Source organism: Triticum dicoccoides, chromosome 7A (assembly GCF_002162155.2).
Source record: "Triticum dicoccoides isolate Atlit2015 ecotype Zavitan chromosome 7A, WEW_v2.0, whole genome shotgun sequence".
Lineage (NCBI taxonomy): Eukaryota > Viridiplantae > Streptophyta > Magnoliopsida > Poales > Poaceae > Triticum > Triticum dicoccoides.
This window is the reverse complement of record NC_041392.1, coordinates 565334696-565347952: the sequence shown is the minus strand read 5'-3', so window position 1 is coordinate 565347952 and position 13257 is coordinate 565334696. Positions and strand designations below refer to the sequence as shown.

The 13257-nt window shown below is 44.2% G+C and overlaps 1 protein-coding gene across 1 annotated transcript; it reads right to left on the bottom strand.

Annotated features, from left to right (window-relative positions):
• Positions 1–4302: 4302 nt before the first annotated feature.
• Positions 4303–13160, bottom strand: LOC119333624. The gene is made up of 4 exons (XM_037606464.1): positions 13122–13160; positions 5708–6103; positions 5015–5320; positions 4303–4338 (listed from the first exon to the last, which is right to left on the bottom strand). The coding sequence occupies exons 1-4, from the start codon at positions 13158–13160 to the stop codon at positions 4303–4305; spliced, it is 777 nt and encodes a 258-aa protein (XP_037462361.1).
• Between the last annotated feature and the right edge of the window lie 97 nt (positions 13161–13257).

Below are 13257 nucleotides of genomic sequence, written 5' to 3'. Positions count from 1 at the left end.
GCAGCGGCAGAGGCGCGCCGCGGCACGGGCGGCGGCGAGCATGGATGACGGCGGCGTCGCAGGAGGCGTGCGGGGGCGGCGCGGTGCAGAGGTGCTGACGAGGAAGACGGGCGGCGTGCGGAGGCGGTGGCCGGCGGGGAGGGCACCGCGGCGGGGCTAGCGGCGCGATGCGCGGGCCGGGCGGCGCGCGGATGGGCCCCGCGGGCCTGTTGCGGGCCGCCGGCGGCGGAAGGCGCGGTGAGGACGGCGGGGAACACGTGGCGCCCCTGGATTGGCCGGGGGGCGGCGGCGGACGCGTTCGGCGGTGGAGTGGACACGTCCGGTGGCGCGGAGGGAAAGAGACTAGGGTTTCATCCGCAAATTTCGGGGAAGAGGGCAAATATATAGGTAGAGGAAGCTAGGAGAGTCGAAATGAGGTGAGGTTTTCGGCCACGCAATCGTGATCGAACGACCGAGAGGATGGAGGAGGTTTGGATGGGTTATTGGGCCACTTTGAAGGGGTGTTGGGCTGCAACACACACGAGGCCTTTACGGTTCCCTGGTTAACTGTTGGAGTATCGAACGGACTCCAAATGGCACGAAACTTGACAGGCGGTCTACCGGTGGTATACCAAGACCGCTTGGCAAATCTTGGTCCAATCCGAGAACGTTTAACACCCGCTCACGAAAAGAGGCAAAAGGGGCGCCGGATGACATAGGAGTGTCGGATCGTAGAATGGACAACAGGGAAAATGCTCGGATGCATGAGACAAACATATATGCAAATGCGATGCACATGATGACATGACATGAAATGCATGACACACAAACAAATGACAAGCCAACAATAGCGAATAACTGGAAGACATCTGGCGCAACGGCCTCGGGGCGTTACACGGTTCTACCGTGAAAGGGGGCATGGCCGGTTCTGTTGTCGGGGGATCAGTGGCGGCGGAGCGAGGTGATCAGCGCGAATAGGGAGGTCTCCCACTAGCCTAAATTTACCGAGATGTGGTGCTGATAGAGCAAATATTGGTTAGGTGGTTGAGATATGGGTATTGGAAAGTTAAAGTGTAGAGAATTATTTTTTTGAGGGATGAGCTATAATAGGCTTAATTCCCCCAAAATACAAAATTTTGGAGTAAATTTCACTTATGGGGATGAGTTAGGGATGCCATAATACTTAAAAAAAACCTCCCCCCCCAGCCCCACCCCAAAAAAATTGGTGATCACCCAAAAACAACCAAATTTCCCTTCTATAAAGGGAGAGATGCATCTTTTCCTATAATACCATCCACACTGGCAAGAGCGAACAATTAGAAACATCACACCATCTCTGTCGCCAATCGACGGGACGCCATGCCCCGCCTACATCATTGATTACCCGCACCGCTTGCCTGCCCCTCCACCACTTCGCAGCAGGCCAATCGTGTTACACCGCTCGGAGCTCGGTCATTGTCTTTCATGCACGCGAGAGAGGGAGAGACTAGCCACTAATAGGTGGGACCCACATGCCAGGCTAAGTATTGGTGATGGGGGTTTTTAGTGCTCTGTAAAAGCAACAAACATGAAAACTGCAATAAATTTATTGGGAAAGCCTCGATAACCAATTACAGTGGGATTTTTCTTGTGATCTATGGGAGATGCTCTAGATTTCTCCATAGTTATTTTATTTTAGGAAGAGAATGTTTAGATGTCAATTAAGTTTCCTAAATAGATGTCTACTAAAAAACCATCTTAACATTCTCAACTTCTAACAAAAATCATCACTAAATCATTCTCTATATATACATATATCTCGTATAAACTAAACATCTGATGTAATACTCAACTAACTAAACATATACATTTTTAACCTGCAAGTTTATGCTTTAGTAGTGGGAAATTTTATGTGATCATGATTTGCACAAATTCTAGCAACTATTAGTTAACCATCCAAAGGATGGAGATATGAGAAGAAACAACCCATGAAACTGTAGCCGCGAGAAGCGACTTGAGAAGAGGACGGATAAAGTGCCTCGGACTCTGGTGTCACGTTGTTTCGCTCACCTATATCGGTTTCTAAGTGATGGTGAGAGGAAAGGGAGTCTCAAGGCCTTATTTTGTGTGCGCTTAGTATCTATGTGTCTTAGGTAGGTCTTTGGTTGTGCATGACTTCTATTCTCATGATGATGGCAGTGAAAAAGTACCATCCATATCTCCCATCGAAACGGTGGTTCTCTTGACTATCTCTGTTGGATATGGGGGTGGTATCTGCACTATCTCGGGTCCTTTTGATTTGGGGTGGGAAACTTGAGTATCTTCGTGTTGATTTGCCGGCGTACTGGTTCTCTTCTTTATTATTCTTTTTGGTGGTGGTGTTGCAACCAACCAATGCTTGAAGGCCGACCATCGAGGCCGTTTTTCCTACAGTAACAGGACTATGGCCTCTTTCTTCTCTCCTTGGGTTCCTTTCTGATTTCACAGATCACTCTCTAGCAGTCTGTGCTCCTTCTCCGTCACAATCGCGTCTGTAGTCTCTCTGTAGTCTTGCACTGTGGTAGAAGTTTTATTCATGAGATGGTTTGGCTATGTGATTTGTGATCTACACAAGGCTTCTAGGATGGTGGCTCATGCTAGAGATTGAGTTCGTTTGGCTCTTCGAGGATCTAGTTGCAATTTCCCCATTTTGCTAGGATGTCTTGTATAGTTGAAAATCTCGGCCCCTGATAAATCAAAGGATTTATTCACAATATACTCATGGTATGTTGAAACCTACCATATATTAGGAGAACACACACCTTATAAACTAAACATCCTGATCTTGAAGTAGATTGCAGTCAATGATTCCCAACAAAGTTGGGATCATGAAGACACATACCCAGCCATGGTTTCACCAGCGAAAAGGGTCATCGACACTGAGAAAGGGTACTTTAGCATAGATCAAAGCATTCCGTACTCGAGGTGCCTCCAGGAATCCTCGAGCGATCCATGGCTGAAACCGTGGACGATCCAATTTGTTTGCCATCTCATTCACCTTGTTTGCTAGTGCCAAAGCAAAATTTTCTTCAGGCGACATGACCAGCAAAGCTCGCACTCCCGCGCATTCATGGACACATACTTGAGGAATTCAAACTCATTTTGATCCCCTCGAAATTTGTGGATGAACAAGCTCCTGACATGTAACCTCAAGCTTTCGACTGGACTGGCCTCCTGCCAGAACCTAGCATAGTGCTCTTCAGTGGGTTCATGAGTGGCTACTGATGGATCATGCGGTACAGACTGCAATTCATGCCAATGAGTGCATAACTCAGTTAGATACAAACATGCTGCTAATAAATGATTGTTGTAAGATTACTTGATGATGAATTCGCAAGGACCTCGATGTGCAGTGTGCTGACATTGGGGAAGCATCTTAGAAAGCTGGCCAACATCTTCACCTCCCAGAATACACCAAAGTTCACCTTCACGGCCAATATCTCGACACTAGGGACCATGGTGCCTGGGCTCGCGATTGTGTCAGGCTGCAGTACAATGCACCAGAAGAACATGCATATTACTCTTTAACTGGTCATAGAATAGTTCCATTATAAGAGTGCTATTATAAGAGTATAGTATGCTAATTATACCCTTTTGTTCTTAGAAAATGATGCTGGAGTTGCTCTGAATCTGAAATGGATTCTAACCTGTTTTGAAAAAATTGCTGGGATGACAATTAACTATCATAAGAGTACTCTTATCCCTAATAACTTGACAGTTAATGATCTCACTCTATTTGTGAACATTTTCCAATGCATAGTTGGGGATTTCCCTATTAAGTATTTAGGAATTGCTTTGCTTTTTGACAAGATTAGCAGAGAAGATTAGGAATTGCTTTGCTTTTTGACAAGATTAGCAGAGAAGATTTTCTAGCTTTTATTGATAAAATTTTAGCCAAAATAGCTAGCTGGAGAGGAAAAATTACCCCAATTAGGTCCTGCCTAGCTAGCATGAATCTAAAGGGACCTGCTCTTCTAAATCTCTATATGTTCTAGTGAACTTTAGGGTGGGGGCTGAAACCTTTGTATCTTCCTATAATATGAAGTATTAAAGTGCCCCTAGGGTATAAGGTTTCCTTTGACTGTTCTCCCAGAACAATATCATGACTTGTGACAATCTAAGGAAAAGGGGGATGGCAAAACCCCTAGAGTGTGTTCAGTGCAAATAGATAGAAACTGTATATCATTTATTTTTTGAATGTATTGTAGCTAGGAAGATCTGGGAAGATGTTGAAATGCTTTTCCAGGTGCCAATCATTAACTTTGAATATGTTGCTAAGTTGTGGCTTTGTAATAAAAGATACATTCACTTGAATGCAGTTACATCTGCAATCTTGCAGGGCTGTGGAACTTTAGAAACTCTATAGTATTTAATAGAGTTTAATGGATCTCTCTAAAATAGGTGCTAGGCCTAGTCTCCCAATATTTGAGAGTCTGGACAAAACCGTTTCATGAGCTGTAAGGAGGAGCCTTGATGGATTTCCAGAATCATCTCTGGGGAAGGCTGAAAGGTCCCTTTGCTATGGAGCCAAACTGAAACTTTGTAGAAAATCAAGTGTGACAATGTCATGGAAAGAAGTGGTGGGAACAACTACTCATGGAGGAAGAACCACAATCGAGTACCAGCTTAAACATAAAGAGGAGAAGGATTCTATCCCCGTGATGTTCTTAGGGCTCTGCTGAGCTTCTTCACGGACCTGCTTGCCTGACTTGGGTTTGTTACCCATGTAAGAGTATGAAAGTAGAATGTTTTGTTATTCTGTTTTCCTTTATCAGCATTACTATGCTTCCCCCTAGTTTCTAGTCTCCCTCCCGTGGGTTTGACGGGATAGACAAAAGTCTATTCAGGATTTTAGAGTGAGGTGCTTAGGCCTCCCTGTGATCTTAGATATCTTTTCATAAACATAACTCGAGTTATATGGTTTCTTTCTTATGAATGGAGCCGGGGGGAGACCCCTTTTCATCAAAAAATAAGAATAGTTCCACAAAACTAGGGAGAGAAGGAAAGGCAGTCGTACATTGATGATGTTGTCACTGATCTGCAGCTTGTGAATTCTTGTCTGCAGGTAGCCGATCACCCGCAGCTTGGGTGCCGAAGCAATCTTGAATCTCACGCAATCGGTTCCACCATAAGGCGGCCTGAAGAAGATGATGCGCTCCAAGAGCGGGGCGTCCACCACGGTGAACTCCTCCACCTTGGACAACCCAAGGAGCAAGCACCGGAGGCTTTGGCTGCAGACATGGACACGCTCGGGCTTCCCCTTGAGCACGAGCCCAAGGTTCTCCAGAACGGGGCTAGCAGCGAGCAAGCGGTGGATGTACTGGTCGCCAAGGTTTTGGTTACCGAATGAGGTAATTTTACCGAGGGGGACTGATAAATGTGGTTACCACGGTTACCGAGAAATACCGACAAATACCGAGAATATTTCGAGCGAATTTTATAGTTGAATTTTGAATTCAAATAAGAAAATGAACGAATATTCAAACCAGAGACCTCTCAAAACAGGAACTAGGTTGCTACCAACATGCCATAACCAACTTTCATTGCATTAATTAGACCCTACATACCTTACTGTAAATCGAGTGTTTAAATTCAAAAATTTCAAAAAAATGGTATTTTTTGCTCGGTATGACGATTTACCGAGGGGCACGGAAATACGTGGTAACCATGGGAAATCTTGAAATTTCGACTGGTAACCAAAACCTTGCTGGTCGCTCATGTCGATCCTTACCAAGCCGAGCCTCCGGAGATTGGGAAAGGCGTCGGCGGCGAGCGGAAGGTCGTCGGGGATCTTCCAGTAGGCCAGGAAGAGGGACTGGAGCGAGCCGCAACGGAGTATGTCGGCAGGGAGGGACGACAAGGTGGTCCGGGGCTGGGTTTGGTTGTTCAGGAAGGAGAGGTTCTTGGTGAACTTGGTGGCGAGGAGGCGCGGCCACTTGGGGAGCTCGAGATCCAGGAAGGCGGACCTGCAGCCTAAGAGGCTGACGGTGTGAAAGGGCCCTGGGTGGCCGGCGAGGGCCCCGGCGATGGTGGCGACGCGTGTGGCCTCAGGGAGGTGGGCATCGGCCTCGCGCAGGACGAGCGGGGTGGTGCGCCAGATCTGGCGCTAGTGGGAGGCGAAGGCGGCAGTGCGCGCAGCGTCCGTGAAAGGGAGGCAGGTGATGATGTGGCCGCGGAGGTCGTTGGGGAGGGCGCTGATGCGATCCTCACCATTGTAGCGCCGGGTGGGGTGGGAGGGGGCGCCGTCGCCCATGGTGGCGATGAGTGTTTTGGCCAGAGAGTGGAGTTGCTAGATGGGAAAATAAGTGTTTGAAGCGAGTTCCCTCGGCCCTCGGACCTGAAAGCTTTGTAGTCTAGTGCACACCGCTCAATAGTACATTGGCACTATCTCTCTCTGGAGTTGACCAACTAACCAAACTCGTTTTTATCTAATCAAACTGTTGATTAGTTGTTGGCCAGTAATCCTAAGTCATCGAGAAAACCCTAGCAGATTGATTTTCTTCACTAGAGTATGCAAATTACATATCATATTTTTGGTAGAAGAAGAAGCAAAACTGTTGATTGAAACTTACGAACACTAATCTAAACAAAACTTACGAACACTACCTGTTCTCTTTCCGTATACTCTTCGTACGGTTTAACTAGTAAATTTTAGTGTATTATTGTGCATTACTAGTGGCTCAATAGTGATTGTATCATAAAGTATAGCTTTATTTTAGCAAACATGCTTTCGTTAGTCCAAGGCCCATAGAAATTGCACAAGGCTTACATAGAGAATATACAAAAGACCGCAGCCCTTGATGAAGATAAGAAGAAACCTCTCGAAGATATGTGCCACATGATGAATTCCTTTACCTGGGGATGCAGCGCTATCCACTTGGTAGCACACTAAACAAAAATACAAAGAAACACCGCCATTGATAAAGGCGAGGCAAATCTCTTGAAGAAATGTGACACGTGGTGAACTCCTTTTGGTGGGGATACCACGCTACCCTCTCAGTAACACACGTGACCAGTGTGCATCTTCATTATCAACTATCAAAGGGTACATCAAAGACAAACACTAGACCTCTAATTGATCTCACAATAGGAGAACTTGAGGTTGAAAAGGAACTGGAGAAGCCAAGGATAATGTGTGTGTTTATGTTTCAGCATCATCGAGAGACATCCATAGAGAATCCATTTACTAAGCAGGTCCCTCCAAAAATAGGCCAAGCATTTTCTCCAAGAGAACCGACCAACTACTTCCTTCCAAGACCACATGGCGGGACTCCAAAGTAGATATCGAAAAAGGAACGAAACAACTTGTCAAAATATGTTTACACAACGAACGACTTTCCTGTATTGCATGAGATGGAAAGAAAAGATTGCATCATCTCCTCGTCACGCTCAAAACCTGCTAGGAGATTGATGAGTACATTTTGCATTAGTTTTCACCTTAATTTTTTTAATCTTAGTCATAGGATTTTTCGTGTTTTGCCGTGTTCACATGCCCTTTTGTCACACTTCACCAGGATTCCAAAGAAGTAGGAGATTTGAGCTGTAAAATATGATAATTGGACGTCATAAAATCCTTCCATATGGATATGATCAAGTGGGGAGAAACCAAGCCACGTTTGGTGATTCAGAAGAAAAGAGAGTGCATGGTAACCGCATGCTCCCATACCAGCGGTCGTATCGTACCTTGCCGCCTCCCCCTGTTCTGCTAATTCTACCCCGTGGGATTGAATCTCAGATGTGAATAGAAAGACCCCAAACCATGAAGCAAAAGCAAAAAAGCTCACCTTCGTAAGGGATCAAGAGAGGGAATCAGGAGAAGGGCAACACTGTCCAAGTTAACACTAGTACAGCGAAGTGCTATACAAATGGTTTTTAACCCCTTTTCGTGATAACATTTGAACCGTCGCCTAGTGAGTGACGGTGATAGGGGGGGGTCCTTCGCACACGACCCAGAAACCGTCGGGGATATGCCCTCCTGGCACACACGCTCGGCAAAATAAGGTCGTGTGCGACCGGCGAACGCTCAAATACAGAAATACGTACAGTAGAGCTAAAAATACAATTATATAGGCGAAATTGTTTCCGATCGTATGTACATCCCATACAGTCGCTCCAAGAAAAACGTTTCCATCAACAGATACATCACACAAAATTTTCCTCGTTAAATCGTTTGTGATAGCGTTGCCATTGCACACGATATTAATAATTTTATCATTTGCGTTATTGAATGCATCACACACGGTGCGTAGAAGAAACTGTGTGGCAAATGCTGTCCATCACACACAATTTTTATGTGGTAAACATTTGCGTCAGCTCCCTAACACAAACAGTTTTCAAGAGGATGTCATGTGCGATTGTTCATTAATCTAACACGGTTTATTCATAAAAACTGTGTGCGTTATTGAATGCATTACACACGGTGTTTTCTCAATAACCGTTTGCAATATAAAAGCCAATTAGCAAACTAATTATCTGATTATTAATAATCCATTTATTAATCTAATTGACATTTCATATTAAGCACACAATATATTTCATTTTTATAATTGAAATACATCAGAGTACAACATCATATAGCTTCAACACTCAGCTACCCTGTTACACAACTACCCCAGCAACAAGTTTCGCATGCAACATCTATAACCTTTCGAAATTACCATCATAAATGGTACATAGACAGATGTATCTCATCTGGAAAACTGCTGAAGCAGAAGGCGAATATTGAGCCTTCATTGATGTTGAAGGTCTTTGTAACTTTAGGCCAGTGGCTGTGGATGATTGGCCGTCCATCCTTCGTCCTCTTCAGAAACACTTCAATATTGAACCGTGGGTGTTGTATGAATACCTTTCTTGCCTCTTGACCATACAGGTGATTTGAGAGGTAATCATCAGTGAACTGCTTTGGAAAGGCCTGAAAACAAGGATGTGCATAAATATCTTCTCTATATTGGAAATGGGGCAAATGAATAAAAAAAGGCAAGGTATAATAGTTAGTACCATCTTGTAGTGAACTAATGTCTTCTTCATTGTGCAGACAAAGATCTTGTTGTTTTCTGTCGCTAATTTCTTTATCCTAACAATCTTTCCGAGTTTCTTGACTGATATTCATGGGCAACCCATTTCCCCATATGCAAAAGGGGTCGAACAGTGGGTCAAAACCTCTGACAGCATGACCTACATGTGCAAGACAAAATTATTAAAAACCTAAATATTAGAATGGTTCCTGCAATTGCACAATAATGTGCTATTAGACAACAGACCATGCACATGCTAACCTCGATTGTAAACCTCAGTGCTTCCCATTGTTTCCCAGCAACACATATAAGGTAGTTAGTCATCAGGTTAAGTAAGTGTTTGCATGCTATCAGTAAAATATGTTGATGAAAAATAAGCACATTGCAGATTCATCAGATTAATTCAAGCCACATGGAAAACCCATTTATCCAAACCAAGCATGATTAAGAAATAGGAAATATAGCACGTGTATATGTTTTTCATGTATTAAGTGCAGCCAAATTCGATTTATTCCTCACATGCACAACAATACAAAATTCTACCCACGGCAATTGAACATCGCATTGTAGAATTGAACCAAGCAGTTAACTAAACACCACAACAAATGAACCAAACATTAACTGAGCACCACATTGCACAATATAATATACTCATAATAGAAGATTAGACAGTTAACCAAACCAAGCATGCTTAACAACTTGGAAATATAGCAATTGTATTTGTTTCTCATGTATTTAGTATAGCCAAATTCAATTTATTCCTCACAAGGTAAACAATAACATAATGCATCCACAACAATTGAACATCGCATTGTAGAATTGAACCAAACAAAGAAGTTAACTAAACACCACAACAAATGAACCAAACGTTAACTGAGCACCACATTGCACAATATAACATACTCCTAGTAGAAGATTAGACAGTTAACCAAACCAAGCATGCTTAACAACTTGGAAATATAGCAATTGTATTTATTTCTCATGTATTTAGTACAGCCAAATTTGATTCATTTCTCACATGGTATACAATAACAGAATGCACCCACAACAATCGAACATCGCTGTAATGTCCACGATGCGGCTATATCTCCCACGTGTCGAGGCATGACTTGGAGGCATAACCGCATGGTGGTTTTGTCACAAGAGGGGTAATATTCACACAATCCCATGTACTGAATAAGAAAGGGATAAAGACCTGGCTTACAATCGCCACATCACACAAATAACAAGTTAAACATACATCATCCAGAGTACAATCAAGGTCTGACTACGGAACCAAAATAAAAGAAGACAACCCTAAATGCTAGATCCCCAATCGTCCCAACTGGGCACCACTATTGATCATCCGAAAAAGACACATAGTAACGACCAAGGTCCTCGTCGAACTCCCACTTGAGTTCGATAGCATCGTCTGGACTGGTATCATCGGCACCTGCAACTGTTTGGAAGTATCCGTGAGTCATGAGGACTCAACAATCTCACACCCGCAAGATCAAGACTATTTAAGATTATGGGTAGGATAAGGTAGTGAGGTGGAGCTACAACAAGTGGTAAGCAAAATATGGTGGCTAACATATGCAAATAAGAGTAAGATGAGAAGCTACGCAACGGGCATGGCTACACAAGCGGTCATGAAGCTAGAAATGATCAAGAAGTGATCCTGAAACTACTTATGTTCAAGCATAACGCAAGACCGTGTTCACTTCCCGGACTCCGCCGAAAAGAGACCATCACGGCTACACACGCGGTTGATTCATTTTAATTAAGTCAAGTGCCAAGTTCTCTACAACCAGACATTAACAAATTCCCATCTGCCTCATAATCGTGGGCAGGGCTTTCGAAAGTTTATACCCTGCAGGGGTGTCCCAACTTAGCCCATCACAAGATCTTATGGTCAACGAAGGATATTCCTTCTCCTAGGAAGACCCGATCAGACTCAGAATCCCGGTTACAAGACTTTTCGACAATGGTAAAACAAGACCAGCAAGACCACCCGACTGTGCCGACAAATCCTGATAGGAGCTGCACATATCTCGTTCCCAGGGCACACCGGATGACTAATCCGTACAACTAAAACCAGCCCTCAAGTTTCCCTGAGGTGGCGCTGCAAAGGGCTCTAGTGTGGACCAATACTCGGAGGAGCATTGGCCCGGGGAGGGGGGGGGGGTTAAATAAAGATGACCCTCGGGCTCGCGAAAACCAAGGGAAAAAGTCTTAAGTCCTTCTTTGGTTCATAGGATAGGAATTTTATAGGAATAGGAAAATTATAGGAAGTGAGATGACATGCATCTCAATTCCTATAGGGAAAGAGATGTCATTTGATGCATAGGATAGGAATTTTTCCATTGAGTCTTAGCTAATATTTTTTTCCTCCAAAATGTGAAGGATTGATTCCTATCCTACATAGGAATAGGAATCCATTCCTACAAACCAAAGGGCTTCAAAGGAAATTTTCCTTTGCAAATCCTATCCTATAAAAATATTATGAAATTCCTACAAATCAAAGGAGGCCTTAGGTGGAAAATGGTAAAACCAAGATTGGGCCTTGCTGGAGGAGTTTTATTCAAAGCGAACTGTCAAGGGGGTCCCATAAATCCCCAACCGCGTAACGCAAAATCAAGGAACATAACACCAGTATGACGGAAACTAGGGCGGCAAGAGTGGAACAAAAACCAGGCAAAAGGCCGAGCCTTCCACCCTTTACCAAGTATATAGATGCATTAATTGAAATAAGAGATATTGTGATATCCCAACATAAACATGTTCTAACATGGAGCAAACTTCAACTTCACCTGCAACTAACAACACTATAAGAGGGGCTGAGCAAAAGCGGTAACATAGCCAAACAACAGTTTGCTAGGAAGGTGGGTTAAAGGCTTGGCATGGCAATATGGGAGGCATGATATAACAAGTGGTAGGTAGAGCGACATAGCGATAGAACGAACTACTAGCAAGCAAAGATAGAAGTGATATCGAGGGTATGGCCATCTTGCCTGAGATCCCGCAAGGAAGAAGAATGAGTCCATGAAGAAGACAAACAGATGTAGTCGAATGAATCCTCACAAACGCAACATAACCGGAACTATGAAGGAGAAGTGCAACCGGGAAGAAACACACAACATGGTAAACAACCATCACATCAACATGGCACGATGCACAATCAAGTATGATGCATGTCCGATTTAAAGAGGCATGGCATGGCAAAGTGCACAAACAACACTACAAATTAAGTGGAGCTCAATATGCAACGAGATGCATATTGACAAAACACCACATTCAATTATTTAGCTCTCTCCCATTTAGGTACTCAACAATATTAAATGTTGGTTAACATGGCAAGTGGTGAGGCATAAGTAAACTAACTATTTAGGCAAGTTTAAATGACGCCGGAAATAACAAGCAACAATTCCGGAAAATCCTCATATGCATTTAGCAATTTAATGCACACAACAATTTTAAACATTTTAAATGTTATTATCATGATGCGGATGACATGTGCAAGTTTTATGCAATTTTATGAAAATGTTGACATGAGCATATTATGAAGCATTTGTCATCGTGGCGGAAAGAAAGGGTGCCATGGCGGTGAATCCGAAAATGATGCCACGACAACATATCGGTTCCGATAGCTCACAGAGATACCGGTGCAAAAGGTAGTGTGGCGGGAGCGTGTCAAGCAAGAATGGTGGGGTGATCCCGGATGCCGGGTTCCCACGAGACGACGACAAGGCAACAAGGAACGTACAAGGATCAATTCGGACATGGTGCAAACACGGACATCTCATACATCGCAAGCATTCGTCCACAGGATCATCGGCTCGGCGGTTATACCTTTGAAGCGTGCGGTTCAAGACGGTTCGGGTTCGCCGAGGGAAGTAGAGGAAGTAGACGTTCTCGGGATGGTTGAAGTGGAAGTAGTCATTCATGTTCAGGAAGCGGTAGAGGTACGGGTCTTCGACAATGGTCGTCATACATGCTCCGAGGTCGACGGTAGATGTTCTCGTGATCTTGGCGACAGTAGTGGTACACATTTTCGTAGATGTTCGAGTCATCGGTAGCGGTACTTGGTGAATCCCGAAACAGTCTTGGTGTCTTCGCGCATAGAGGTACTTGCGTTTCCGTGTAGCCGAACTTGAGAGGCAACGACATCGTGGTACCTGGCGTCCATGGGTAGTTGACAAAGATGAAACGGAACGCGACGATGATCATGCGCGAAGAGGCCCTAGTCTCGCAAGACTTGGCATGA

Coding starts and splice junctions, on each gene's coding strand:
- LOC119333624 (XM_037606464.1), bottom strand. CDS start 13,160: ATGTCGTTGCCTCTCAAGTTCGGCTACACGGAAACGCAA. Junction 6,104..13,121: donor TCGGCTACACGGAAACGCAA/GTACCTCTATGC, acceptor GCCTCCCACTAG/CGCCAGATCTGGCGCACCAC. Junction 5,321..5,707: donor TAAGGATCGACATGAGCGAC/CAGCAAGGTTTT, acceptor AACCTTGGCGAC/CAGTACATCCACCGCTTGCT.